Source organism: Oreochromis aureus, linkage group 3 (genome assembly GCF_013358895.1).
Source record: "Oreochromis aureus strain Israel breed Guangdong linkage group 3, ZZ_aureus, whole genome shotgun sequence".
In the NCBI taxonomy this organism is placed as follows: Eukaryota; Metazoa; Chordata; class Actinopteri; order Cichliformes; family Cichlidae; genus Oreochromis; species Oreochromis aureus.
This window is the reverse complement of record NC_052944.1, coordinates 21,355,047-21,382,908: the sequence shown is the minus strand read 5'-3', so window position 1 is coordinate 21,382,908 and position 27,862 is coordinate 21,355,047. Positions and strand designations below refer to the sequence as shown.

Sequence of the window (27,862 nt, the reverse complement as noted above, 5' to 3'; positions counted from 1 at the left end):
TTCTATTCTTGGTTTAATACAATGTCACAGAAAGCAAACATACCCAGTATTGATGCTCCTAAGCACAGCAGCTCCACCAGTGGAGCTACGTGCTCTTCTGTTTGCCAATCAGAAGAAAGCTGGATGAAACAAAGGTGGAGGTAATGTGGCTTGTTTCAGAGAAAGTGAGACCCAAGACCCAGGACAAGATTAATAAGGATAATTAATGACTATTCGAAAGTTCTGCAAAGCTCCTCTAATAGGATGAGTTCTTTCAAATAAGAACTTATTACCGCTTCAGTTCAAAAAGTTAAAACTGAAACACGAGTCTGAATTTTTCTTTTATTTGATCTGAATACAAATTGAATGTACCTCACATAATTTAGACAAAACATGAACACAAAGTCCCAAATTTAAAAATCTGCAAATACTCCAGTTCCTCGCAAGACGGTAGAAATAAAATGCAACTTTTTACAACAATTTCCTACAAATATTTTTTTTTCTTAGTTTCATGTAACGAGTCAGTAGAAATCGCAAAACCTAAAAAAACAGCCCCTTTTCGCTTACAAAAAGAAGGAAAAAAAAAAAGAAATAAAAAACAGATTTACTGGTTTTAATTAGAAAACTTTTGGCAGAGTAATGGTGCTACCCTCTGCTACAGACACCTCACGCTGGTCTCATAAAGCTGTTCCAGTGTTTCCACTTGGACACGATTGTTCTGCTCTGACGTGCTCGCACAAAGAATTCACTGTTCGGAGCGTTCGTTCCCTCTGAAGTCAACACCAGCTGAGCTGTGACCGAACACGTGGCAGGTAGCCAGAGAGAGAGAGAGAGAGAGAGCGAGTGCGTCTGCATGCCTGAAAGATGAATCTTTTCTATATGTGCCTGAAAGTATGTGGTGCTGCACTGTGGAATGAGGTGGTGGAGAGGCAGCTGGTTAAGACTTGGGGTCAGCACTGCGGCGTTTGAGCTTCTCTGGGTTGTTCGAGGCCATGTGGGAAAAGTCTCTGAAAATGTCCTGGTAGGTTTCATCACCTAAAAAAAGACCAGAGAAGAAGACGTGAGCCTCAAAAGCTTTCGGGAATATTCAAAACCTTAAAGAACCCACGTTAGTGCCGTCCTTGCTTTCTGAAAGCACCCGTACTTTAATGTGCCGCAGCCATCGTTTCATCAAAAGCTACACTGTTAATTGCACACCAACTATTTCCTGGACACATTTAGAGCTGTAGCCCTAAAGCAAGACACATGCAACTGAACACATAAACACACGTAATGGCATGCACATGCACTTTACCTCTTAGTTTGCTGTAGGTGGCGCACACTGCACAAGCAGTTGAGACCAGCCGGACGTCTCAGAGGGCAGAAGGCAAAGGCACACGAGTGCATACAACACAGACAACAACAACAGACAAAGCACAGCACGTCAAATACTGACCAGCAGTTCTTTCAAGCAGACAAACACAACTTGTTTTTCTTTTCTTTTTTCCTTTTTTCCCCTATTCCCGCATGACTGAAAACCGGACACAGGAGACTAAAGTATAAAGTTATCAAGAAGCCCTTAAACGGACCCAGAAGACAATCACAAAGGAATGGTCTTTGCAGCTTGAAAAAGAGCCAAATGGCACAAAAAATGCAAACAAAACCCACTGTTAACCTCAAGCTCGAGGGGCTGCGGCAGAGCGCTCAGTTAAGTACAAAAGAGGTCAAATCCAACAGTGTCGAAGCTTAAACTGAGTCACCGTTCACAGAACAGTGGGAGAAAATTGTCCTTGAGAACCAAAACCCAACCCTGAATTTAGCTTACATAAACTGGAATGAGAAACACAGTCACAAATACACAAGTCAGCACACTGTACAGACAGAAAATATCCTAAATACACTGAAAATAGGCCTGACCAAGGTCTACTCTATACACAGCTTCTTTAAGTTCGCTTAAAGAACGGTTTAGTATTGAAGACGCCCACATGTAGGTCTGTGTTGACAGAGTGTTCGGATGCTTTGTGGGTTTCAAAGTGCAGCATGATGTGCATTAACAATTCAAAGTGCGTGTGACCACCTCAGGAGAACAGCTTCCACCCGTCGTACCCTCTGTTCCAGCTCTATCTTCTCTCACAGGATTCTTTTAAAAAATCTAAGTTAGAGCTTGTTTTTTTTATTTTTCATCTATAAACTCATGCACGGTAAGGCATGCTTGGTTTAAAAAAAATATTTTTTAGCCCAGTTTGTCATTTTGAATCCCCATAGCCCATCCACTTATATGATTCTTTATAGCCTGAAGACTCTTTCTAGTATTGGCCAGCCCACCTCCAGTCCCGCCCACTCCACCCCCTGATCCCTGCCCCTCTGAATGACCTGGTTGGCCGAATGCTCCATCCATCTCCCGCATCTCCTTGTTCATTTTGGCAATCCGCAACCTGAAAGACAGAAGATCGATTAAGCGAACCCGCCGCTGCTAACGTGGCTCACGTGTTTTCTTTCAGAGTCAAACACTTACAAAGTGACGATGTCTGCATTGGCGTTATCCACGGCGATAGTTATCGGGTCCTTCTGGTTCTTGTCTCGGGCGTTGTAGTCAGCCCCTCGCTTCAAAAACAGACAAACCAACCTGAGAAACGGAGAAGAGAGAGCACATGAGAGACTATAGCCTGGAAATCAATACTATGTCCAAGCATTTCCAAGAACCTGAGCATTTAAGGAACTCAAGTGAAGGGACTGGAGTTTAAACTGACTTTCCCAACCAAAGTTTCTGGAGTTTAGTGTAGTTTCTCTTCTCGTTTTCTGTCTCTACAGGTCCACTTTCATATCCAATCAACATTAAACACATCTCACAGTAAAAACCACAGTGTCACAGTAATATTCTCAGGAATATCTTACAGGAAATTGGACAAACTGCATGTACGTTTTTCCAAGCCCTAAGGCGCGTGCAAGAGAACCAATAAAAATAAATAGTTAAAACAATAAAAACAAACAGAATTATCAAACTCTTGTTAATTCTCAAACAATCACTTTCCCCATTCCCCTTGTAGCCTCCCTTTATGCTGACTTTTTTCTGATTGGCTGCCCCTCTGAGGGATAGCCGCATTGGGGATGTCCGCTCGTGACGTTTGGAGCAGCCTGAAACCTGAACCTCGGGGATTAAACGATAGCTTTCTAATGCACAGAGTCATCAGTTCATGCTTTTGATGGAAAGCACAACGGGGACTATTAGTTCATGGGTTTATTTCTGTATTAGATTCATGTGGGTTCAATTCTTGGAACTATGAGTTCTGAACAATTGTGAAGAAGTGTTGTCATGAATGTATCTGAATCATGTTATTTCTTGAATTTCAATGTATTATTGCAAACAAATAAACAGATACTTAAAGTTAAGGAAACAATATATAGTACGGGCCGTATTATAAAGTGTTACTAAAAATGTTGCTGCAAAAAAAAGGAAAAAAGCTACAGTTTTACGTTGAGACCAGTTAATATCAATTATGTCCAACTAACACGTCGCTCTTAAGAATAAACTTTTATGTTTCACTGTGACTCATTTTCCACTTTACTCACCACCGGCAGGTATTGTTGGCATAATGAGTCACACTAGCCTTGTTATTAGTTTAAATAGTTCTGTGTATATCTTCAAGTTTATACACAAAAATGGACATTCCGAATCCTTGACTTTGTTTTTTTGGTCATATTTGACGTCTTGTTGTAGAGAGTTGTCTACCTCCTGGTGCTTTTGACCCTTACTCTTGATTTATGGTAGCTCTATTTGAGTAGGTGTCTGCCTACAGAGAGAAGTACTCAACCTACGCAAACTGTTTACTCTTCCATAAACCCGACGACACGCAGCTTTACTGTGAGTAGGTCAAATGCTGTTTGGTGGAGACGCTGACTAGAAAAGGGAAGGATGCAACAGTGGAGTTCACGGGGAACACGAGAAGTGCGAATTAAGATGAAAGCTAAAAAATCCAGCATAAGGCACAGGCAGTGGCCGCAGTGGGCACTTTTGATTGTTTTTAACACTCGGTTTCACTTCAGCTTATTGTAAAACTTCACTCCTCTTCACGGATGGCTGACAGGTCAACAACAGCACATGCAAGAGCGGCCCGCAGACTGGTTGTGCCACATTATTTGGACGTTAGCTCCATCCGGCAACAGACGCCATGAGAACCATGACGAGGCCCTTAAACTGCACCCACAAAGTACAATAAGAGACTACAGAAAGTCACTGACACTTGACGACTTCAAAAAACTATGGAAATAAAAGAACTGCTGGCAGGGTGGTGTGGGAGGTAAACATCCAGAGCTAAACTTTTCTCAATTTCTAGCTAGTCTTAGTTTATGATCTTGCCTCCCCATTGCTGTCTTCCCGGCCCTCGGTGTTAGACCTTTTGTCTCTGTTTAACACTTACATGTAAACCATACCCCCCACTGATTGTTCCCTGCTGTCCTCTGGTTTATTATTATAAATGCTATGCTATGATTTTCCAGTGGTTCAGAGTCATCTTACTGCCTCAGGCCCCCTTTCTGGGTTGGTAATCTCACCATACTTTGGTAAACACACCCTCACAGGAAAACTGGATCTGAAGGCATTTCTTCAACACCAGACATCGAGGAACAGCGCACACTCATATGGTGAAGACTTGTCAGCCACCCACCTTAAATCTACCCCGCTCTACCACCTATTATACTCTAAATGGGACCATCATTTACAGAAAGAACATCATGTTGTGTTAAATAAGACTTGAAACCACCAATTGAGCCCATAAACCCATCAGGAAACTCTTTACTGGAATCATGAGCGGTCGGGACATTTTTTCATTGACTTCTACATAATCAGACTGCAAATGGTGGAGTTGCCCCCTGCTGGCAACTGGAGGGACTGCAGGTTTAAGGTCAGGTTTGTTATCTTGGTATGAGGCTATTTTTTTTTTCACTGAAACAGGGCACATGCCACAGTATCTGTGTTTGTCCTACCCCGTGTGGCCCAGGATGGTGGCGTGGTGCAGCGGTCCTCTGCCGTTGCTGTCCGCCTGGTTGACGTTGGCGCCGTTTTGCAGCAGGAACTCACAGGCTGCCAGGGCGTTCTGACCGAAACAGGAGAACGAGTGAGCTCACACACCCTCTAAACCTTTACCAATAGCACCTTGTGTGACACAGCGTGAGTAAAAGGCAGGTTAAGGATAAAAACGCCACAGTATCCTAACGGTTTAACACACATTTGCATGCAAATCCACATGCAAATGTGCTCGTGGCAGTTAAGAGATACTTTATTTTTAGTGGGAAGGACATTTTGACCAGAGAAAGCAGGAACCCATTGACTACCACATGACAGCAAATATTTCGGGACCTGTTTCAAAGGTAAGCTCAGTCTCAGAGATTACAATCCGGCCGTACCATCCCTCTTTTGTTCTCTACAAGGGTTTAGCTGTACTTAAGCAAAGGCTGCTCAACCAAGACTGGTGTCCACAAACAGGACAACAGAGAGATTTCGTTATCACCTCCATCCATTTCCAGAGGTCACAGAAATCTTAAGATTCAAACTCTAATGATCGACTGAGCGTCCTTCTCACCACGGAGACAGCCTGTATCAGCGGCGTGCTTGACTCATCGTTCATGTTGACCCAGTTGACGTCGGCTCCGTGGGCCAACGCGTCGGCCATGACGGGGAAGTTCTGCAGGGCTGCCGAGCGGTACAGCAGCGCCCCCGGGTGGAGGTGGCTGAGATCCTCCTCCTCTTCCTCTTCATTATCTGAAAGATTAAACAGATGTAATGTTGTGTAATTCTTCCCTAAAGCTGTACAAGCAGTTTTTTGGTGGATCTGTGTTTTGTTGGGGTTTTATCTCACCTCCGTGGAAGCCTGAATTGTTCCTCTGGACAAGGTCACTGGGGCTTAACCCTAAAGAGAGAACGACAGTCGTGATTACTGATTCAGCCCACCAGGCCCTTAGCGTTATCGAAGTACGCCTTCCTGTTTGACATCAGCAGGGGCGACTCGCTGCTTTACCTGTGACCCGAGGCAGAGTGGCTCTGTTTGGTTTGGGCTTGAGCGGCGGTCTCTGCGCGATCTGTGTGGTCGCTCGGTTTCTCCTGCCGCTGGATCGCCTCAGCGGGGGATTCCTGCCAGTCTCAGGCAGCTTATGGATAAACTTCTTTTCAACATACTTTGATCGAATCCACGACTCCTTGTCTCCTCTGAGGATCAGAAAGTATCAGGAAATGAGAAAGAATAAGAGCGAGCGATGGAGGATACGCTTCTCTCACACCTACGGAGAGTTAAAACAGAAGAAGGCCACATGCAGGGCCGTGTCCACCAGTGTGTTTCTGGCTTTTCTTAAGCTCAGTTTCACTTCTCTACTTGAAGCTGTGAGAAAATAATTTAACAAGTTTCTGAGGCACTGAATGAAGTAATGCATTCATTTAAATTTGGGAATGTTTGTGTGCCTACTTTCTGAAGTAAAGTTAGTTTTTAGGCATTTACAGACTCACAGTTGACCATTGATTGGTATAATGTAAGTATGCACACAACTAGCATTGTTACAGTTAGAGGACAAGACACATCAGCAATAATCTTACAGAAGCAACTGTTGCTGTCCATCAGTCTGAGGCTATAAGACCATTTACAAATAATTTGAACTCCATCCTTTTAAGGTGAGTAAGACGATACACAAGTGTAAGTGTAGGCCTCAAATAGGATGTTTGACTAAGACTAACCAAATCAGAGTAGATCAGACTTTCACAATCCAGAGCAACTAAACAGCATGCTGGCACAAACACCTCAAACCAACTCCACGGTGGAGGAGGGGTGACAATTTGGGCTTATTTTGCACCCACAGGTCCTGGGAACCTCGCGGTCACTGAGTCAACTATGAACACATCTGCACACCAAAGTATGCTAGTTTTTGAAGTATTCTACAGTTAAATGGCATCTGTCTGACAGCTAAAACTAAACTGGTTCGTGCAACATGACAATGATCTCAAGCACAGCAGAAATTCTGCAACAGAATGTAGGGAAAAAAAAAAAAGATTAAAGATGCTGCAAAGGCCCTGTCAGAGTCCAGACCTCAACCTGACTCAAAAGCTGAGGTAGGACCTTTAGAGAGCTGTGAATAAATAAATGCCCGCAAACCTCAAAGAACTAAAGCAACGCTGTGAAGAGCTGGTCAAAATTCCTCTATAGTGATGTGAGAGACTGATAAAGCCACACAGGAAACGATAACTTCAAGTTATTGCTGCTAAAGGTGAATCTACAAGCTGCTGAATCATGAGGTGTAATTAGTTTAACACGGTGTAATATTTCATGGGTTTCATTTTATAACTTGGTAAAGCCTGGATCACTGTTATTACGTCCTGATACCCAAACCTTAAGAGTTAAAAGAGGCTGTACTTCCCTTTGACCGTATCTGAAGCTTGCAGCCTCACTACAAGTTTCCGGACAACACTTCAGTTAGAGAGTTAACCATCTGTTTCATGTACCTGCGGCAGTTCCTGTCTGTCGTGACAAAACGCAGACGAGAGGAAGCAAAAAAGAAAAAGAAAAAAAAAAGTCTGAGATGGGTCGTAGGCTGCTGATAAAGTTATCCATAAACTATGAAGATCTCAATGGAGAGCACCTTTTTATAATTCAGCATATAAATAAAAATGCTCGGTGAAGCAGTGGCGTCAGTCCACTCCCACTCAGATCTGTAGCGAGTTAGTGATCAGTCATTGTAAAAATAAAGCGTGCGCAAGCAGAATTGTTAGTAATGTTAATGTGGCAGCTGAAGGAGATGAAGAGCATGTTCCTGTTTATTTTTCTTTGCAGCTGCATCAATACTGATGTTGCATGAACCAATTAACGAATGACGCTTGAACAGAGAGAGGATTGCAATAGATGTATGCAATATTCTCCCATCTGGAGGAGTCGTCTGAATTGCAAACAGGCAAACGCATAAAATAAAACACCAACACGATTCATGAAAGAATATATTTAATTCAGTTGCAGCTGATTTGTTTTGCCTTTGGTATCAACCAACTATCATTAGCTCCTGACATCTATGGTCTACTTCCTCTACTGCTAATATTTACCCAATCATCAGTCTTGTTTTGGCAATATAATCATCGCCTAGCTGCAAACTTAAAGGAGGAACACCAGTAATTTTCTACTGGTCCACAGAGTTAAGAAACACAAAGTAGCTACTTTCAGCTGCTCCCTTGTCACAAGTGTTCGCCACAGCAGGTAGGTCCACATGTTTGATTCGGGCACATTCGTGTGCCGGCCTGGATCCTAATCAGGGACCTTTTGTTTGATAAGCTAATGTGTAAACCATTCCACTGTGCTCAAAACTAAAGCATGAAAAGGCAGAAATAACTTGATTTTGACAGAAACCTTAGACATTTCAACATTTCCTGCTATATGCTCACACTTTTCATACTCGGTAGCATCCCCGTCCAATCAAGCAGAAACTCAGAGGCTTGAAACTGAAGCCAAAGGACCCAAAAACTTGGCCGACCAAAATTCTAAGTTTTACAGCAGACATAAATATGTCACTTAAAACTGTTTAAAGTGCATTTCGAAGTTGATGCCAACTGTACAGGGTGATTATTTCACAATTCTCCTGTTTACACTAAATTAATTCTTTGAGTTGTATGGGTACAGGTGCGTGCCACTAATTCAGCTTCAGCTAATCTAAGCCACTGAACTGGACGTCTCAACTATGTTTGTGGTATTTGTGGCTTTAAGACCCTTTTTAAATCAATAATCTGTCAAAAGTCTGTCCAGAGGAATGTTCTCTAGTTTTTGAATGAAATTTTAATATTTTGTTTTCATGCCAGCGCTAATTTGCATAAATCTGTCTCTGTGCATGCTTCTGAGATGAACCGGCCTCTTGTCATAAGAAAGGTGGAACAGGTACTCTATCGATGCACTGCATTAAGCTAGTTAGCAGTAGCGGATAACATAGCACTCTAATTTCTCTTCCAAATCTGGTCACTCTGGGCTCCAAAAAAACAAGATAGCAACTGGCAGTGATGCTAAAATGAAACCTTTAAAGCAGACGTTTGTAAACCTGGTTTTTCATGCCATCTTTTATATACAGTCTATGGTTCTGATGCATTTTCTCTTGCACGCATCATGAAGCCTTGAGTCCCAAAGCAAGATAGCCAACAAGAATAACTGTCTGACTACACAGCGCTCCCTCAGGACTACAGAGGATATTAAATATTAATTTTTAATATCTCAGGAGACTTCCTGTGACACATCTGCACGTGGAAAAATCAGCTGAATGCACCAGAATGTCTGCACGTTGGACTGGATTGATTAGGCGTACCTGGGACTGGAGGGATTGGGCTTCTTGATGGTGATCTCATCAATCCGAGCTTCATAGATCCTGTTGATAACTGTGTTCCCCAACTCACACATCAACTAAAACAAGAACAAATAAACCAGATTAAGTACTAATTTCTTTCGAATTTCGAATTTCGATTTTTTTTTAAATTTTGTTTTGGCTTATATAAAGAAAACGGTTGCATAATCCATTGCGCAATCATAATTTTCTCAGGAACTTTTTCACAATAGGCCACAGGGAGGTGGAGCCGCTGCAGCTTTAAAATTTTAAATTACCTTAATAAGCTCGGGCTCCCAGGAGTCGAGGGTGAGGGAGCGTACTTTGGAGAAATGGACTCCCAGGCTCCTGCCAGGGAAGGAAACCATTAAAGCACACAGTGGAAGCCAAATGTGTGTGTGTGTGTGTGTGTGTGTGTGTGTGTGTGTGTGTGTGTTTACCTGTGTATTCCCGAGCAGACGATACAAAGTGTGATGCCCAGGTTAATGGAGGCCCAGTCAGGACCCGGCTCTCCGCAGTCGCAGCACTGTCTGTTCCCCGGGATTGCCTGAACCTCCTCCAGTGCTTTGCAGCCCTCATTCTCCTGATCCACACCTCCTCCACCTCCTCCTCCTCCCAGGCTGCTTGTAGACACCGAGCTGCAGCGCTGTCTCTGATAACAGAGACACACGGGAATGGCGAGCATTTAACTCCCACTGGAAAGTGCACGTTGAAGATAATGTGTGTGTGTGTGTGTGGTGTGTGTGTTCTCACTGGGCTGAGCGTGTCCTCTCGGCGCTCCTGAAAGGCTGAGGCGATGCTGTTTTGGACGGCGCTGATCCATGCTTGCTGCTGCCTTTCTGAGTCTGCCTGCAGCAAACAGCACCTACGCAAACACACGCACACATGCACCCAAAGTCACACAACAGTGACCATTTAACACTCGAGAAGCAAGAAACTAACACCTCGGCGGTCTGCAGGACGCTTTAACACACATGTGATGCTAATGTGACTTCAACACCATTACTGGAACAGACACGCAGGTGTGCATGAAGTGCACTCACTTTGATGGGGAAACCACTTCAAAGCAAAACCGCCTCTCATTATCAAAGCTGGGTTTGACTGTGCAAAGACGCAAGTCCTCCACCACGACTGTAGGCTGGTCCTAAAAGATGGACAAACCGTGATGGTCAGGTTGCATACGTGCAAATTCGTGTTTCCAATGTGCTCGTGACCCTAAGCGAACAGCTGCGACGGTTATTTGCAACTTACCTTGAATTTCTTCTGATACACCAGCTGATTCTTCTGAATTGAAAACCAGCGCCTGAGGTGGAGAAAGAGTTTGGCTTTTTAGCTGTTTTCATTCACTGCTGGACAAGCAAACGCACGGTGGACATCGGATTTCTCAAAGTGAGGTTCATGAGAGGAAAAGGACACAGTAAAGTTGTACCTGCTCCAGGTTTTGAAGGCGTTGCTGGCCCTCTTGTAAAGATAGCCCTCCATCGCGATCCCATTAGCTGCGTCACCATTAAAGTCCATAATGGAGTCATCATAAGACATGTCCTTGAAATATTTAAGAAATTAAAATCACATTGTGTCATCTGGTTCAAGGTCTTTTTTTTCTCCCCACAGCTTTAATTGTATTTACAAAAAGTAATGTAATATAGAAGTAATTGGTGCGGTACAGATCTGACGTACCATGTTGAATGATTATTCTCTGGGTGGTCCCCCCGTTTGCAACATCTTGGCCAAAAGTTATCAATAGCGGTGTTGCATTTCATCCGGGAATGACGCAAATAAAGCAACCATGCTATAATCGATGCCATTCAAATGTGGGCCACTTTTAGGCTGACATCCAGGCCTAACCTGATCCGGCAAGTTGCATCTTTGCCCATGTTAGATTTGTTATATTTGCACCAATATGCTTTAGTCTCATAGTACATCACTTTGTTGGGGCCAGAAAAAGGCCATTAGCACTGAATCCTTCACAGAAGATGCCAAAGTCCTGCTGGCCTCCAGTGAGCAGAGCATATTTTACTGAAATACACATCTGTCTGCACAATCAGCAGCTTAGCAACCAAACCTAGCATACAGGTACATCTTAGTTCCCTTGAGCTTTTTATCTTTTTATCTATATTACATTTATAGTGTTATTATGTTGCCTAGCAACCACCTACCAACTGCCTAAAATGACTAATTTGTTGTATTTAAGCATCTTTATTAAAGCATTGCGTCATTTTAACTTCACAACACTAACATTTAAATTTTATTTTTGCAACTTTCATTGTGCATCATATACTGTTATGTCATCGTGTTGTCTAGCAACCACCTAACAAGAGATTAAAATAACAGATGAAAACGCAGCTACATCGTGTAAAAACAAATGTGACAGCACCAGAAATGCCGTTTTCGTTATTCCACTGTCTCCGTCTTGTTAAAACCTAGTGCCTACAATACCCGTGATGCCCCTTTTGGTTGTGAACGTTTGTAATTGTATTACCTTTTTCTTGACTGCTGCGTGTCTTTGCTCCATGTCCCTCTTTTCTCTGGCACAGTCGAGGACAAACTGTTTGTGCTGTCAAAACACAACACGACACAGCGGTTATTAAACCTGGATTCATATTTTTATACTTTCAGCTCACTGTCCAGCTCTACCAGGTTAAACACAAACTGAAAGGAGAGTGGTTCGATCACCGTCCCCTCCTGTCACTGTGCCGAAATACCCTTGGGCAACACACTGAAGCAAACAGTTTCTAACTGAATGTCAGAAATTGTTTATGCATAGAAAGTGAGTAGCAAGGTGCTATGAAAGCACCAGCCTATTTACCAGTGAAACTGAGATTATTCAGAACATCAACATTTTTACCAGCCTTCAGATTTGCACCACTTTTATTCAGGTCGCTAAACTAGTACAAAAACCCCCACAACAACTGTTTTTCAGCATCTCTCACCGATCACTTTATTTTTTCCTTTATTTACAGAACATCGCAAATTTTAAAAAACAAAGCCCAAAACAGTTTGTGAGAACCGTTTAAAACTGTAAAACCTGCATGGTCTTTTCATTAAATGTAATGAAGAAGAGCTTTCTCCTTTAATTTTCATCTCCGACACATTTAGTTCTTTCAGAAACTCAGACAGATCGGCAGCTTCGCGGTGGGTTATCACTCCTGCGCACTCTTGTGCAAACAGGAACTAGGAAGTGCTGAACTTCTGCCGTGTATCCTGCGCCAAACCAAAAAAACAACATGGGTGGTCTCTCCTGCACAGAGCCTGCTTAGAGCATCATCCTCTCCCTATTTCACTCTCTCCTCTGCTCTTGCTCATTCTCATCATTTCCTGTTCAAACAGGAAGCGCTTTTCTGTGGTTTGATCCGGTCAGTGAACGTGTTCACAATTTACTTCCTGTTTGAAACTCTTTTTATTGTACCAAAAACACTTAGCAGCAATGCTGCCTCTGCTCAAGGTTGACGGTGCAGAAAAGATTTTACGGTTTCCTCTGCAAATGAGCAGGAAGGCGCGCGCACACACACAGACATGTGAAATATTTCCTGTTGTTGCTCACTTTTTCCTGTCACGATGAAAGTGTGATGTCACCTTGTGACTCCACTGCCCCACCCCAAAAAAATGCCAGTTCCTAGCTGGACAGAGTTAATCCAAACAGCATTTTGGCCAAAAGCATCATACCATGACGCCTGTGGTCCACAAACACGATTGTTTCATTCAAAATGTCTTAGCAACATCTTGTGTATCCCTAAGCCAGAACAAACATTTGTAATCCATTTCCTGCCTCATAAATCATCTGCAAGGCTTTTCTGGGTGTTTCAGGCCTGCGTTGTTCACCAGCTTTTGGTTGGCTTCTCTCTTTTTAGCATGCAGACAATGTACACTGCACCAGTTTATCACCACTGACTAATCAACTCGACAGCAACACTTTGTCTATACATGTGGCCCAATCATGCTTACTGTGAGTCCCTAGAAAAAGCCCATTCTAATGCAAGAAAAACACTCTGAAAAACACAACCTGATTTCCTCCTTCAACAACTGTAGAGTAGGTTAAGATTTAATACAATAATGAAGATTAATCCTTAAAATTGTGTAATTTTACTAGACCAAATATGGACACTTCTGGTCTAAAAAGACCAACTAGTGCAGGATATCAGAAGTGACTATTTCCATCTTTTACATACAGTCTATGGAGGCCTGTGTGTGTGTGTGTGTGTGTGTGTGTGTGTGTGTGTGTGTGTGTGTGTGTGTGTGTGTGTGTGTGTGTGTGTGTGTGTGTGTGTGCGTGTTGCTCGCTCTTGGCAGCTGACTCCAGTTTAGCCAGAGAGAGGCGTGCTCCAGGAGCTCAGTGGAGAGGAGGCTGTTTTGTTTGGCTCCTTTAACCCTTCTATGCTTACTCTTTTGTTTAGTTACCAGCTTCTAGTTTTGTTGTGTTCACCTTCCTTTGATGCTATGCCAGTGTGTCCATCTCTTTTAATTATTCATAAAAACCTCAGCTTTCCTGCCAGCTTTGCCTCCTTGTCTAATTTTTTTAACTTATCATTTGTTGTTATTCCCTTGAATGTAGAAAGGAACACACACACACACACACACACACACACACACACACACACACAGCAGGATCACAAGTAAGGTTTCTATTCTACACAATCACAAGTATGAACACATTTTTCTCACATTGAGCATATCTTTTTCCTGTCCTGCTGCTAGTTATTTATGACTCATGCACAGATGGTTTCAGTCACAAAATTTTATTTTAACCGAAACAGAGATGTAACAAAACAGAAAGAGTTACCTCTTCATTCAGCTTTTGTCGATACTCGTCCAGTTCTGACAGAGACTGGTGACCCTGCAGGAAGAACTGGGCTTGGGCATCCATCAGCGACAACATCTGACAGGAAGCAACACAAAGCCAGTGAGAAACGTCTGAAGATAGAGTATGCATTTAAAAATGGACACAAACACGTAAAAAAAATAACTCACTGCCAGCAAAATATCTGTCTTCTTCTTGGCCTCAATGACATTAATCTGAAAAAAAAAGAAAAAGAAAAAGCAGGAAGCAATGGTTAGAGAGACTTCCATATTTTCATGACCAAAACAGATACTGTCCAGCCAGAAGCCACAACCACAAGTCTGGACAGAAGCCCAGAGGCAGGCCTGTTATCATCCACTGTGCTGCTGCTCCAGGCCGTTGTTCCAACCTAGCAGTCTGAGTTAAAGTGAAGCCTGTGTGAGCCTCTCTGCACTCATCTTTCCTCACCTCCAGCACGTAGTCCAAAGCCTCAGACCTGAAGGCCTTGCGCGCGTTGAGCAGGGCGTTACTCGCCTCCTCCACTTCGTGCTGCTTCCCGCGTGGAGCCTGAGCATTCCTTGACAGCGCCCCCTCCAGGGCTTCGCTGCTCTTTTCAAACTCTTTTCGTCTGTCCTTAAAACGACGAACATCTCTGCAGAACAGGAGACGAAGGTAAGAAGGGAAAAAGCACTGTGCTGTGCAAAAATCTTGAGCCATCCTTTTTTCCGTACATATTTCCTGCAAATGTTCTAGTAGTTTTGTATTATAGTGCTCTTGAGCAACAGTTCTCCGGGCTTTCTGAAGGTCTTTCAAAAATTCTTCTGGGGGCTTTTCCACTCCTTTTCAGCCCAGTCTCTGTACCTGACATTTCCTCATTCATTAAGCCCCTTGACACTAACCTATGAGTCATTCAAGCAATAAAAATGCACCTAACTCAAGGGATGAACCAGTGTTAGACAAATTGGCAAAGAAACAACTTTATATGGTATCTTTAGACACTTTGTTGTTAGCAGCCTGTCACAAAAACACAACTTTGTTCCCATTTATTTAATTGATTCTATCTAACACTATTTGTAAAACACAGTGAAAACTGTCATGGTTTGCCACTGCATTAAGTTGTGTTGCATCAAAATTGATGCAATTAAGTACACAGAAAAGTCCCATCAGATTTTTATCCACCATGCAATAACATCTGGAAAGCATCTGCTTGAAAACAGCTTCATTTATCAGCATGGCAATGATCCCAAACACTCTGCCAATGCAATAAATGCACACCTGGATAGAAAAAACACACGATGGAACACTATCAGTCATGGATTGGCCTCCCCAGAGCCCTGACCTCAACACTACTGAAGCAGTGTGGGATCTTCTAAAGGCAGAAACATCCAAAGAAGAGCTTTGAAAGTCCTTCAACAAGTCTGGAGAACTATTCCTGAAGACTTCTTATAAAAATGTAAAGAAAGCTGCCTCAGAGTTCAGGCTGTGCTGAAGAATAAAGGTGGTCACACCAAAGATTGACTTGCAAACTCTGGTTTTTGCCTTATATACTGAATTTCATGTATGTTTGCAATAAATCGCTGCACCTATTCCCCATATTCCAAGCAAAATATAAAGAAATGAGAGGTGGCTTAAGACCTTTGACAGCACTGTAGTTTGACCTTTCATAAGTGTTCGGTGTTTGCACATTGAGACTGCTGTGGAAGGTAAAATAAGTCATATCCGTACCACCACATCAGTTTTAATGCAAAAGCAGCAAGCAAGTTATTGGATGCTGCTAAGTCACATGCACGCGATATAAAACATTTTTTAATCACCGGCACATTTATTGTTCTTTCTTTCCTTCTTTTTCACCATAGCTTTTGTGCATAACTGTTTACCATGTGACGCTATGGCAAATACCTCTCTTATCTAATCTACCAAGTTATTTCCACTAATGGGAGCAGACCACAAGACAAACTATGAGGAGAAGCAGAACGATTATGACAGGCACACATGCAGGGGAATGACTGTATCTAAGGAAAATGTACGTATGTATGAAGTGTATGCTGGTGCTGGTGGGACAGAAGCTCAGAAACTTAAAGCCTTAGATCAAACACACAGGTGGGGCCACCGAAGCGGCTCACTCACTCTTTCACAAAGCTTTGCAGCTTCGCCCTCACTGACTTCTGCGTGGTCTCAATCACTTCCTAAAAGGAGACAAAGACAAATATCGTCTAGTGAGCGCACATAACATATTAAATGTCAAATGTACTATGTTCAGCGGCGTGCTGCAGCCGTACTTGACCACATACTGCAGCTGATAAGCATCGGCACTGAAAAAGAGAAGTCAGAGACTGTGAATAACAAACTCACCCCCTGTGCCTCAAAAATGACATTCAGCTTTTTGGAAAATTTCTCCAAGCAGTCCTGCAGGGCACAAATCTTAGATTAGACTCTGAAACCCATCAAGTCATTAATGCATTTTAATGTTTTCATTCATCGATTCATAACCGCCATCTTTATTTACAGCTTCCGGCCACTTTGAGAACCTAAACTCTGGTTTGTTTAGTCTCAGAAAAAGCGCACAGATCTTCAAAATGTGACAGTCAGATGGCGCATTTATCAAATGATGAAGTAAATCTGACACAATCTGAACAGAAGAAACATTACATAAGACAACACTAGTGCACAAATAACCCTCTGATGATTGGCATGCCAGCGTGCTCTGCTCACCGCCATCATCTTGTCCCCGGAGCACTGGTGTCCGAGCTCCCGGAGGCCGTTGACGAAGCTCTTGCTGGTCTGACAGTAGGCTTTGCCGGCCTCCAGCATGGCCTGGCACTGTTTCACTAGCTGGATGACACAAATAAGCAACACGAAGATTAAATGATCTCCTGAACAATGTAACAGCAGGCAACAAACGTTAGTTTAACATAATCTGCATTCATGCTGAGTATAACCTTGTTCACAGATTTTAAGTCTGGTTGCTCAGTAGCTGTACTGGAGACCTGAGAGAATAAGTATAAAACATGCCGGAAGTGTCTCAAACCTTCATATCGCCACCAGATGGCGATAGCTGTAGTTGCAGTTACAAAAAGACTTGTGGTCCTATAAAATGGTACTCAGAAAGCAGCTTGACTTCTGTAAATACTTTCCTGCCAAGTGTATGAGCTCAGTCGCATATTTTGAGTCATACTGAACAAAGAGCGGTCGACCACTTCGTGTAAGCACTATGTTTGTTTCTCTTTTAACTCCATTTTGGTCTCCACCACCATACGAGGACTATATGAGGCTCTTTTAGCTGTTAAAGTTAGCTTTTTTTCTTCTTCTCTTTTTGCTAGCGTATAGCTAATTTGGCTAGCTGGCTAAATAATAAAAAGCAGTGTTGTTTTTGTCTTATTTTTGCTGAAACAGCTTCTTGATAGTCTGCTCCTGGAAAATATGAGAGGCTGTTTCTGCCACTGGAAAAAGAAATTTTCCATCTATGAGTCAAAAATTCAGGTTATTATCTAAATTTTGACTTAGAGACTAAAACTTCCAAGGATGTTGAAATTTTAAGATAGTTTCAAGTTTTTGCCAACTTGAAACTCAAAATCAGCTCTTTCTGGTAAAAAATAAAAATAAAAAAGATAAAAATTTCATTGGTGGAAACAAACAGCAGGATTGAGACTGACACAGCACAAACTGTGTCATGCCAGGAAAACTTGCTTTAAAGCTACTTAGAGGCCAGGAAAGTGGAGGATCTCTATGTGTTGTGAATTGTGCTTTTTAAATAAAAGCAAATTACATGAATTTTGTTTTTAATTAAAGGTCAGATATAAACTGAGCTTCTGCCTTGAAAAGATAAGGCCTGTACCCAACGTCCACCCTCACAGTCAATTCCACTTTTTTGTTGATTAGACCTTTCCTCTGGCCTCTGTGAGCACCCTTTGAAGTTCAAAAACAAGAAATTGCATACAAATTTTATTTTCTTACCCATTAAAAGCTCCATTTATCAAGCAATAAAACCCACCGCTTCACCACTTCAGCATGCTCCACTCACTTACAGCTTGAAGCTTTAGGTGGTTTTCAAGCCAATTCAGTGACTTTATGGCTTTCCTCTTTTTTAGCTGCCTGTCTCGTAAGTGCTGCTCGTAACCACAAGCGTTCAGCAAAAAGGACTTAAACCCTGTGGGGAGCTCCTCCCTTCCCCAGCGTGTTCAACAGCTCATGACCTTTATTACATCTGCAAATATCTAATTCGATACAATAATTTAAAAGACGTGTTGGGAGAAATCTTTAGTTTCATTTGCGTCACATTTAAACCACCAGTGACATCTGAGGAGTCTCAGAAAACATTTTGGCACATTGCAAAACCTAACCTGTAATGGATTTTCAGGGCTGAAACATTAATATTAAATCCCTGTGATTTTATGTTACATGTCAGTGACTCATTATGTAAGCACACACACCACCTGAGCTTAGATATTACTGCAGTGGCATCATAGGACACGCTGTCCGACTTTTTTGTGCAAATCTCAGTTAATTTATCTGCATTTCTCTGAGCAAAAGCACCTCTGAACACAGCGAAGACGTGAAGCTGAATCCACACGCTTCAGTCCTGAACTCAATGAACTTCTAAAATTGTTGAAAAAAAAAAAAAACGCATAGTGGCTAATTTGCATACAAAACACACAGATTACACATCACTCTACACTGCTACAGATTACAAATGAGCTCCATGCAGCATTAAATCCATACTTCACTTACATAACGAATACTTACAATCAGACCTTTATATAGAATATTAAGTTTGATTTGTACTCCAGCAACGTTTATCTCTAAGCACCCTCTTTTTTGAGACTGTGGTATTACTCGTACAGTGGATTATCTGATGACTTCTTCTGGTGTAGTCAGATAACTGAAAAATATAGCGTGCAGTGTCTGTCAAAGAAGAAGAAGAACTTTGTCCCAAAATCCTTTTTTATCGTTATGTGGCTCAGACCTGTAGCAGCATGTGAAATGGCACCGGGACAGAAAAAAACAAACATGTGATACTTCCTTAAACCTAATCTCATGGAAAACATCTCACGCATGCTGGGAAAGGTTTCTTTCTGTTTCTTACTTGAACAGTAATGTCAGAAACGTCTGTGGCCGCTGTGACTTAAAAACAGCACGAACGCAGTCAGCCCACCTTACTGAAGTCTCTCCACCCCCTCACCTGCTCAACTGAAATCAGTCACCTTCATGACACTTTACAGGCAAAGTGAGTGTGTTTGTTTTTGTATTTAAAAATGGTAACATGTAACATGTGAGAACCTGAGCTTGCAGAATAACTAACAACATAGTAGTAAGTCACTTTGATTTGTGCTTATTCGGTATCATCGGGGAACAGAAACGCAGCATGTGACTGACGTCTATCAGATGAATAGATCTGAAACTGTAGATTTTTACAGCGTGAGCACGCAACAGGGAATATAGGTCGGCACGGCGAAGCAGAACAAAGTGCAGTTCTCTCTGAAGCAGGACAATATGATGGGGAAGCAGCACCTGCAGGCACTTCCTGCTCGCCGGCAGGTGAAAAACGCTCCAACCACCAACACCCACCACTGACTTCGCTGCCACTGTCCACCGCCACGTGACGCCTCTTCTCCGTTTGTGCGCTTGTGTGTTTGTGTGTGCGCGTCTACGGGAACATTTTAACTTTTTGAAGTGGAGCGGTGACTCACAGCGGTGCTATTTCAAAAGCATCTGGAGGTGTCTTACCTTCTCCAACCGTGTCTCGAGTTCGCTCACGTCATTCTGGACGTCTTCGATCTCAGCTCTGGAAAAGAGAAAATTCCAGGGGTCATGGATTTTTCAATATACGGGGCGAAAACCCTTCATTTTAAAGTCATTTATCAGCTCTATCCTCTCAAAAACTGCTTTCTTTTTTTTTTTTTTGCACATTATAAACTAGAATAAAACATCTTTCTGATGTTTTACAGACTAAATGTTTCATTTCTTTACACATTTCTGCAAACATCAATCCACCTGCCCCGTGATTGGCTGGGATAGCCACCACCACCCCTCCCCCTCCTGCAAACCCTGATCTGAATAAGCAGTTAAGAAAATGAATGGATGGATTCTTGCACATTTTATTGCTTAACATTAAAACATAACCACTGCAACACGATGCGCTTCTGTGGTGCAAGCTTGATACCTTCATGGACAGCTTTATTTCTCCATTTCTCATTTGCTCTGCATGCTTATAAACCAAATAATTCATGCTTAACATTTTTATTCATGTGCTTTATTTCCACTGAGATGATGCATATGACTCCCCAGCATTTCCATGCCTTTAAAAGCAGTGGATGTCAACGTGTCACCGTCACAGTGTGCAGGAACAGTCGGAATCGCAAACAGGAAAGAGTATTTTTTTTGTTGTCTTAATATTGTGCAGCTAGAGCCTCGTTACGCTGACAGAATTACTCCACATATTTCACGGCCGCCGCTATTTCAAGCCCCGGGCATCTTGTTTTACACTCATTTAGCTGTAATTAAGCATGAAGCTTTGGGTATTTTTAGAATCTCTGTGACCTTCGGCAGAGTTTGAAGTGCATTCCTGTGGGTTTGAATGGAGCTTAGGGGACGCTCCAGCCATCAGAAGTTTATGTAGGTCCACATGACTGCAAAGAAAACCTCCAGTGTGCGTGTAATTGATTACATTTTGTTTTCTGGGTTCAGGATGCGGACTCGAACATCTCTGAGACAAAAGCTCCTCAGAAATCCTCTTCAGGGCTGGTCTTTTTTTTAAGGCCTTCTTCTTTTTCTTGTTTTTTTTGTCGTGACACTTTCTTTCGATCTCTTTCTGCCTGTCGTGTCTTCTCATACCAAAAGCTAAACCATGTGGTTTCCGCTGCCTTCCACCAACAGTACAGAGATACAGAGAGAAACAGAGAGACAGAGAAAGAAAAAAAAGAGGCGCGTCTGAGTGGGGAGAGGAGAGGAGGCCCGGGACAGACAGTAACTGTTTGTGTTTGTTAGTGCGGCGAGGTTTGAATCAAAGTCTGAGGTCATGTGCTCTTGAAACACGACCAAATGACATGTCAAGCTAGGAGAGAAGGGAAGAAAAGGGTTGTTTTTTTAAAAAAGAAAGAAAAAGGTCTAAAGGAGAGAGGCCACTGTGGAGGAGAGTGAAGGAGCCCTCGATTAAAAAGAAGCACATCCTTTTTATCTTCTTCATGTCTCCTTGCAAGAGAGACGGAGGCTAAGAAAGCAAATTAAGACAGAGCTTAAGCTGTGTTTCCGCCGTGGTTCTCCCCACAGAAAACATGCTTCCTGTCTCCTGTTGATCACCTCAGCACATCTCGCTTCACTTCCTGTCGCCCTCCCACCCCGCTGTTACCTAGTAACCAGAAGGTACCACATTTGATATGTGTCCCAAGCTGTCAGAGCACTTTATTTCCCCTCATTTTTTTTGCCCTCTGTATTGTCCATCCATCTTTCCGTGTATATGTGTGCGATTAACCCTGTCTGTGTATTTGGCGGCTGCAGCACCTCCTCCTCCCTCCTTCACCCTGCTCGCAGCCTGACACGAGACCTCACCACGTCTGCTGCCACAAGTCAAACTTTCCACTGCTGTGTGAGCACCATAAATTCAAGATGGGCGAGAGAGAAAGACTGAGGTATGCCAAATCAGCTGGCTGAGGCAGCCACTGTGACTCAGGCGAGGTGCCAGAAACTGTCAAGGCACACCCAAAGTTGTGCCAAGCTCTCTCTTGAGCCACTTGCAAAAGCAACTCAGAAACACTTCCCTTTCGATTGCACCAGATGTGCTGATGTTGAAAGGAAACCGATCATGCTCCGCTTTGCTGACACGCAGCAGGGGCTGCAGTGACCCGGCCTGAATTAAAATTTCGATTCTTTAAAAAATTAGTGTGATCTCTCTGAGAGTGGAGGTGGGTTGATCTCGACAACTATCAGGAAGAGGAAGCATCAAAGCTGCAACTGAAGTTTGGAAAACCAAGCCATCAGTGATAGCACTGCTGATATTTTCCACTGGAAGGAGTTTCGTGGCAATGTTTGAATGTCCGTGGCTAGTACAGGTTTTCTGTGGTCTCGGTGAGACGTGGGAAAGCACCTCAGAGCAGCAGATCAGCCCCCCACAGCCCTGCAGGCCTGCACAATGTCCTCGTAGCTTTCAGTGACTTTTGACCCGAGCAGCTCAAACTCTCTGACAGAAGAGTGAACAGCAACACCGGCAGATGCATAAATGTGTTACTAGGGAAACACGAATCAGCCTTTAATCCATAATCTCCTGCTGGAGCTGGAGCAAAGCCAGCTTTTCACTGGTGACATCAGCATGACTAACAAAGGTACAGGTGAAACTCTTACCTGAAGCGTGGGGAGTCCTTCAAACCCTCCTCAAAGTCCAGTTTCACCGTCATCCTTCGCGTTGACACCAACCCTCGTGACACTTCGTGTATGTATGTGACTCCTGGCTTTCAGCTGGAGGTGCCCGGCAGCCTGGCAAAGACAAAAACTAACTCTCTTTTTTCCCCCCACTCGTTTTAACGCTCCACATCGGCAGCCCGGATCATTGTTCTCGCTGCTGGGTGTTTTCGCTCTCGTGTAGGACTTGTTTTCCTCTCCGGGTTTCTTTCTTTTTCGCCCGATCTGTCGCACATTCGCGTCGGAAGAGAACTTGTCAGCACTGAATGAACTGAGGGGATGTTAGTCGCGTCATTACCATCTTATGCGGCAGATTAAAAAAAAAGGAAAAACGCACAGTCCGGCGCAGAAGATGCGCAAAGCCACGGGAGGAGTTCCAGCAGAGGGCCAGAGTGTCTTTATGGATCCCAGAGGATTTCAAATAAAATCCGATGGCAGTCTGTGAATCAGGACTCCCCGGGGGTGCTGAGTCTAGTACTCTGCCTGTCTCTCTGCCTCTCTCTCTGTCTCAGAAGAGGTCCACCCCCCATGTCACGTCCCACTATTTCCGGGTTTGTTACTCATGGCAAATTATGGTTTTGAAGTAGGAAGCTGCACATAATAAGAGACATACACTGCCAGGTTGCATCATATGAAAAAACGCCGAGCTGAAGGACTTATAATCTGACACTAACGTTTAACATCCACACCGGCTACAGCAGGCCGCGCCGTGTAGTTTCACCCCCCTCAGTTTCTCCCTTAGTTGTTTGTGTTCTACTTTTCAGTTACAGTGAAACAGTGAGCTTCACATGCAGTTAGACTGGGTGTGTATACTTGTCTGACAACCTTGTCTGTTATGATTTTTGCTGAGGTGTAAAGAAACTCCCCTATAACCACCCGCTGCCAACAGATCCCTCTATGGAAGTTCATTCATGCCAAGAAAATAATGAACCTATTAATAGCAATGAAAAAGTGGCGGAAGAACAAGAGGTTCGACATTCTGTGTTTAAATATGTAGGCGTTGTTTTGATTTTTAATGTGTCTAAATGGCTGTAATAAAACTATTTAAAAAAAATTTGCACACATTGTCTACATAAATCCAAAGTCCCTTTCTTTTTTACCCTGCACCCACAGCCGATAGAGTGTAACTACAGGTAATATTAGGTTAGAAATGTAGTCCACTACTCACTATACAACAACACAGATGTAAGGCCAAAAATAAAACTGATAGCATTTTGCTAGGAATAGTGACAGATCCAAATCAAATAGGCGGATTCATTATTCATAGGGAAGCAGGAGAAATATCATTATAACAATAAGGGCACCAGGTTAGCTGCTATGTGCAGAGCTACTACTTGCCACCAGGGAAGGTGGGCAACTAGTTAGCGGGGGACACTCATGTGCTGACAAATTTCAAACTACAGCAGAGGGAATGTGCAAAGTTTGCAATGACAGACGAAGTGAGCATGGTCACAGCACGTGCACTTATCTGCAGAGATTTTGCATTACAATGCACTGACTACACATGTGCCTAGGCTGCGGACTTCAAAGAAGTATAACAGGAATGACTACTCCGCCATTGCCAGCTGTAATTGAGTATAGCCGAGTGATAAGTGGCAAATAGTTTGATTCTGTTTAAACAAACCTAATGATAACAATGAACGGCACTCAACAAAAACGAGGCGTTAACCTTCTGGGAATGAAAAAAGAAAGAAGAACAAGAGCAAGAGAAGTGAGAAAAAAGTCAGCAGATAATAACAACTGAATATAACACTAAATAATGAATGTGAACTGAACTGTGAGGGACAAAAACTTAAATAACCAAAATGTCACTGACGTTAAATTATTTCTACTATTTACTTTAGTATTTAAGTTTGTTTTCTTAGCTAGCAGAGCAGCCTACTGTGTCCATCTGATGTTATGTGACCGAGTTAAACACAGCGGTCATGAGTGACGCCTGCAGGGACCTCCCTGTGGATATTTGCATAAGGCTGCAACACACTCGAATCACCACTGACTGCATGCACATAATGTGATACAAAGCTATAGCACACACTAGCCTTCACTCAGTTGCTCACTGATTTTGCCAGTAACATGTTGTTAAGTCTCAGAATAACAATGTTCAAACAATCAAGCATGAACAATATATAGCTAATATTGATGGTGCTGAGATGGATGTTAGATGTTGGGTTTAGCTGGGGGCCCAAAATCAAATTCTGCTTAAGACCCAACGATACCTCTAGCTGGCTCTGCTCAGGCATACAGTACACTTGTCTCTCAGTTGTCATACAACATATGACATACAGTGCAAAACTGTGCAACCCAGAAAAGGTGGAAAAACTTTTGTGATACAAAATAAAAATTGAGAATATGATAGAATATAAAGATTACAGCAACAAAAATCTAAATACAATGCAATTAACATGATAAAAGTAAAAATAGAAGTTAAAATATGTGAAATGTCACACTTCCAAGGTGAAAATTCATGAAATACAAAGAAAATCCGTGACTTCCTGGGTCAAAAGGAGGCAACTAAAGACTCGGTTATACTCGGCTGTGGACAGTTAGACATCTGATGACTGTTCCTGTTATACTTTATGAAGTCTGCCGCCTGGTTGCATGGACAGTTGCTACATTGTCATGTAAATTCTCCTTGGATAAGTCTGCACAATCCCAAAAATCAGGCAGGTATGTGGATGTACACATGGACCATCTGATGATGAGCTTTATCTCACTGGTACCCTAGTGGACGTTATCGGACTCGTACAATCCCTGCTTAAATAAAAAAGACAAAAAACCTACTCACTAAAGATCTCGATAGTACTTCAAAAGAATGGCTAACTCAAAAAACATGAGTAAGTACTGTACAGCTGACTGAGGCTTTCTATGTTAGAATGATGGTAGAAAATAAAGAGTAAATCATATGGCATAGTACTTAAAAATATTTAAATACGTAGTAAAAAAAAAAATCTAAATTAATAGGGTTAAAAATGATCTTAAGCGTAAATTATCGCTTATTATCTAACAAGTTCAAGTTACAACACAAAAACATAAAAAGTTATACTTTTTATGTTTTTGTCCTGGCAGAGTTGGGCTTCCATACATTTCACAAACCGGCACAACAAACTATTGGCCAACATTAAATAAGCAATCTTTGCTTCGTTATCATTGCCACAAACTTGTGTAGTCAGGTTTGTAGTCAGACAGTATAAAGCCTGTGGTTGACTACTTTGCGTGGAGGTGTAATTACAGCGGCTCATAGGGCTCTTCTGTCTACCTCCATCATACCACCGTGTCGATATGCACAAAAATACTCTATTTATCTATCTGATCCTGTGTGTGGCTCCCCCTTCTGACAGAAACAATCATTGCAGGCTCGCCTATCTCATCAGTCAACAACATAACTGTACTGATGTTTTTCTTTCTTCTCTTGCTTTCACGTCACTGTTCTCGTTTTCCCTTATTCCCTAAAAGATCTGGGTGTCGGAGGATCACAGCAGAGTGACGCCTTCGGTGTCCAGACTGTTCCTGTTTCAGTGGGAAATGATGTGATTCTCACATGTATTTTCTCAGGCGACACGGAAAGGGCGTAGTTAGGTGTGTTGTTGCCAAGTTGCTTCATCAAAATAAACAGTGAAGTGATTTCAGAAGTGTACCAGCCTTAACGTTTCAAAGTAGGCCCTTCACTAAAATTCCCATGCCAACTATGGCACATATATATATGTATATATATATGTAAAAACGTATAAAGGCGGGTACAGAAAACTGCATGTGTTTTTTACACAATTGACAACTATAAGGGATTAAATAGTAATTTTAGCTTCTCAACTTTACGTATCTAAGCCCTTAAAAACATCATGGCCCCTTTGCTAGAGCGGGCAGCAGAAGCAAAGTGCAAGTCCTGCGCCAGTAAACGGGGGCGTGTACGTAAATAGCGCACACTGATAACGCGGCACAGACGGCACGTAGCGACAGACGGTCGCTTCGGAAGGAGAAATAAAACCGTTTTGTGCGAAGTAAACTTGGCGACTCGACAGGTTCTTGTTTGTCTTTGACAGGAGATCCCCTCAGCATCTCTCCAAGAGCCAAACCAGTCAGAATAAACGGGGTCACATCCGGCAGGGTTTTCAAAGTAAAGCGCGAAACGGCACTCTCCTGAAAAGAAAGCGTACTAGGAGCACACTTTTTGTTGGAGGGCTTTATTCTATTGTGGCTATTTATAATAAAGTAAAAATGTATGTCTATATCGGTTGATAAAACACAAATAAGATACAACCAACTTAAATAAAAGGCAAAACTGCAGACACCACCAAGTTGTAGAGGGATGCTTAATGTCTGGTTACAACCATCTCTATCTTTGTTTCATAAGATTTGATTTAGTAATGTTTAATTATCTATTTTTTCTGCCAGGCCCTTCTTATAGCTACACGAGAATCTCAGGTAAAGCACTTTTCATGAGATTAAGTTAAAAAAAAAAAAAATCAAAGCATTTAGGCCAATGTGGATAGGACACTGGCAAGGTGTAAATACAGATGATGGTATTGATGCATCTCATGATTTTCTGTAATGTTCTCTAATTACAGACCTTCATACATGGGGTGGGTCAACATTTGGCACTTTTCCCAAACTTTCTTAAGTACACGAGGTAACTGCATGACGTTTTCTGAACGACTGAAAAACACATTTAAGCTGTGTTAAAAACTGCAAATCTATTTTGACCCATCTCCAAGTGAGACAGACTTAGTATGATATGGGATATATCATAGTCTCGATAGAAAATCTGCACCAATTTAATCCCTGTAGACCAGGGGTGCCCAATCCTAGTCCTCGAGAGCTACCGTCCTGCAGCTTTTAGATTCATCCTTGTTCCAACACACCTGAATCAAATGAATGTCTTGTTATCAGGCCTTTGCCAAACTTGATGGCATGCTGAAGAGGTCATCAAACCATTTGATTCAGCTGTGTTGGAGTAGGGATGCATCTAAAAGCTGCAGGACAGTAGCTCTCGAGGACTAGGATTGGGCACCCCTGCTGTAGACTAACAGAGGCCATGATTGATATGCTGGATGTTTTATTTTCTGTTGATTCACTGGAAACCATAGAAAGTAGGTCATATCCTCCTGAGATCGAGCCTATTCATTAGGTACTCTGTAGTGGACAAAATAAGATAAACTGAAACATACTCCCCCACCGGTTCTCAGGAAGACATTACCATGTGTGTAAAACCATTTATAGCATATGAAAGATCTGCTCTGAGTCACTTTTTTCATGTTTGACTGATTTCATATGGAATGCCCCAGCTGCTATTTCCCAAACCAATAAACAGGTGTTATCTTTAAAAGTAAGGTCAGGCTTGAAAGGAAACTTTGACTATATCACACGATCCTTATAACATTTTAATTATTTTTATTTCTCAGCGTCTTTATGGCA

At 42.5% G+C, this 27,862-nt stretch overlaps 1 protein-coding gene across 1 annotated transcript; it reads right to left on the bottom strand.

Moving 5' to 3' along the window:
* Positions 1-303: 303 nt before the first annotated feature.
* On the bottom strand, positions 304-23,277 carry acap1 (ArfGAP with coiled-coil, ankyrin repeat and PH domains 1). The gene is made up of 23 exons (XM_031753151.2): positions 22,397-23,277; positions 19,787-19,844; positions 16,775-16,894; positions 16,415-16,468; positions 16,190-16,248; positions 14,531-14,714; positions 14,254-14,298; positions 14,066-14,161; positions 11,768-11,842; positions 10,718-10,830; positions 10,540-10,591; positions 10,332-10,432; positions 10,042-10,153; positions 9,729-9,940; positions 9,567-9,636; positions 9,274-9,368; positions 5,973-6,160; positions 5,814-5,864; positions 5,538-5,716; positions 4,942-5,051; positions 2,474-2,584; positions 2,332-2,393; positions 304-1,014 (listed from the first exon to the last, which is right to left on the bottom strand). The coding sequence occupies exons 1-23, from the start codon at positions 22,447-22,449 to the stop codon at positions 917-919; spliced, it is 2,298 nt and encodes a 765-aa protein (XP_031609011.1). The 5' UTR covers positions 22,450-23,277; the 3' UTR covers positions 304-916.
* Positions 23,278-27,862: the final 4,585 nt, after the last annotated feature.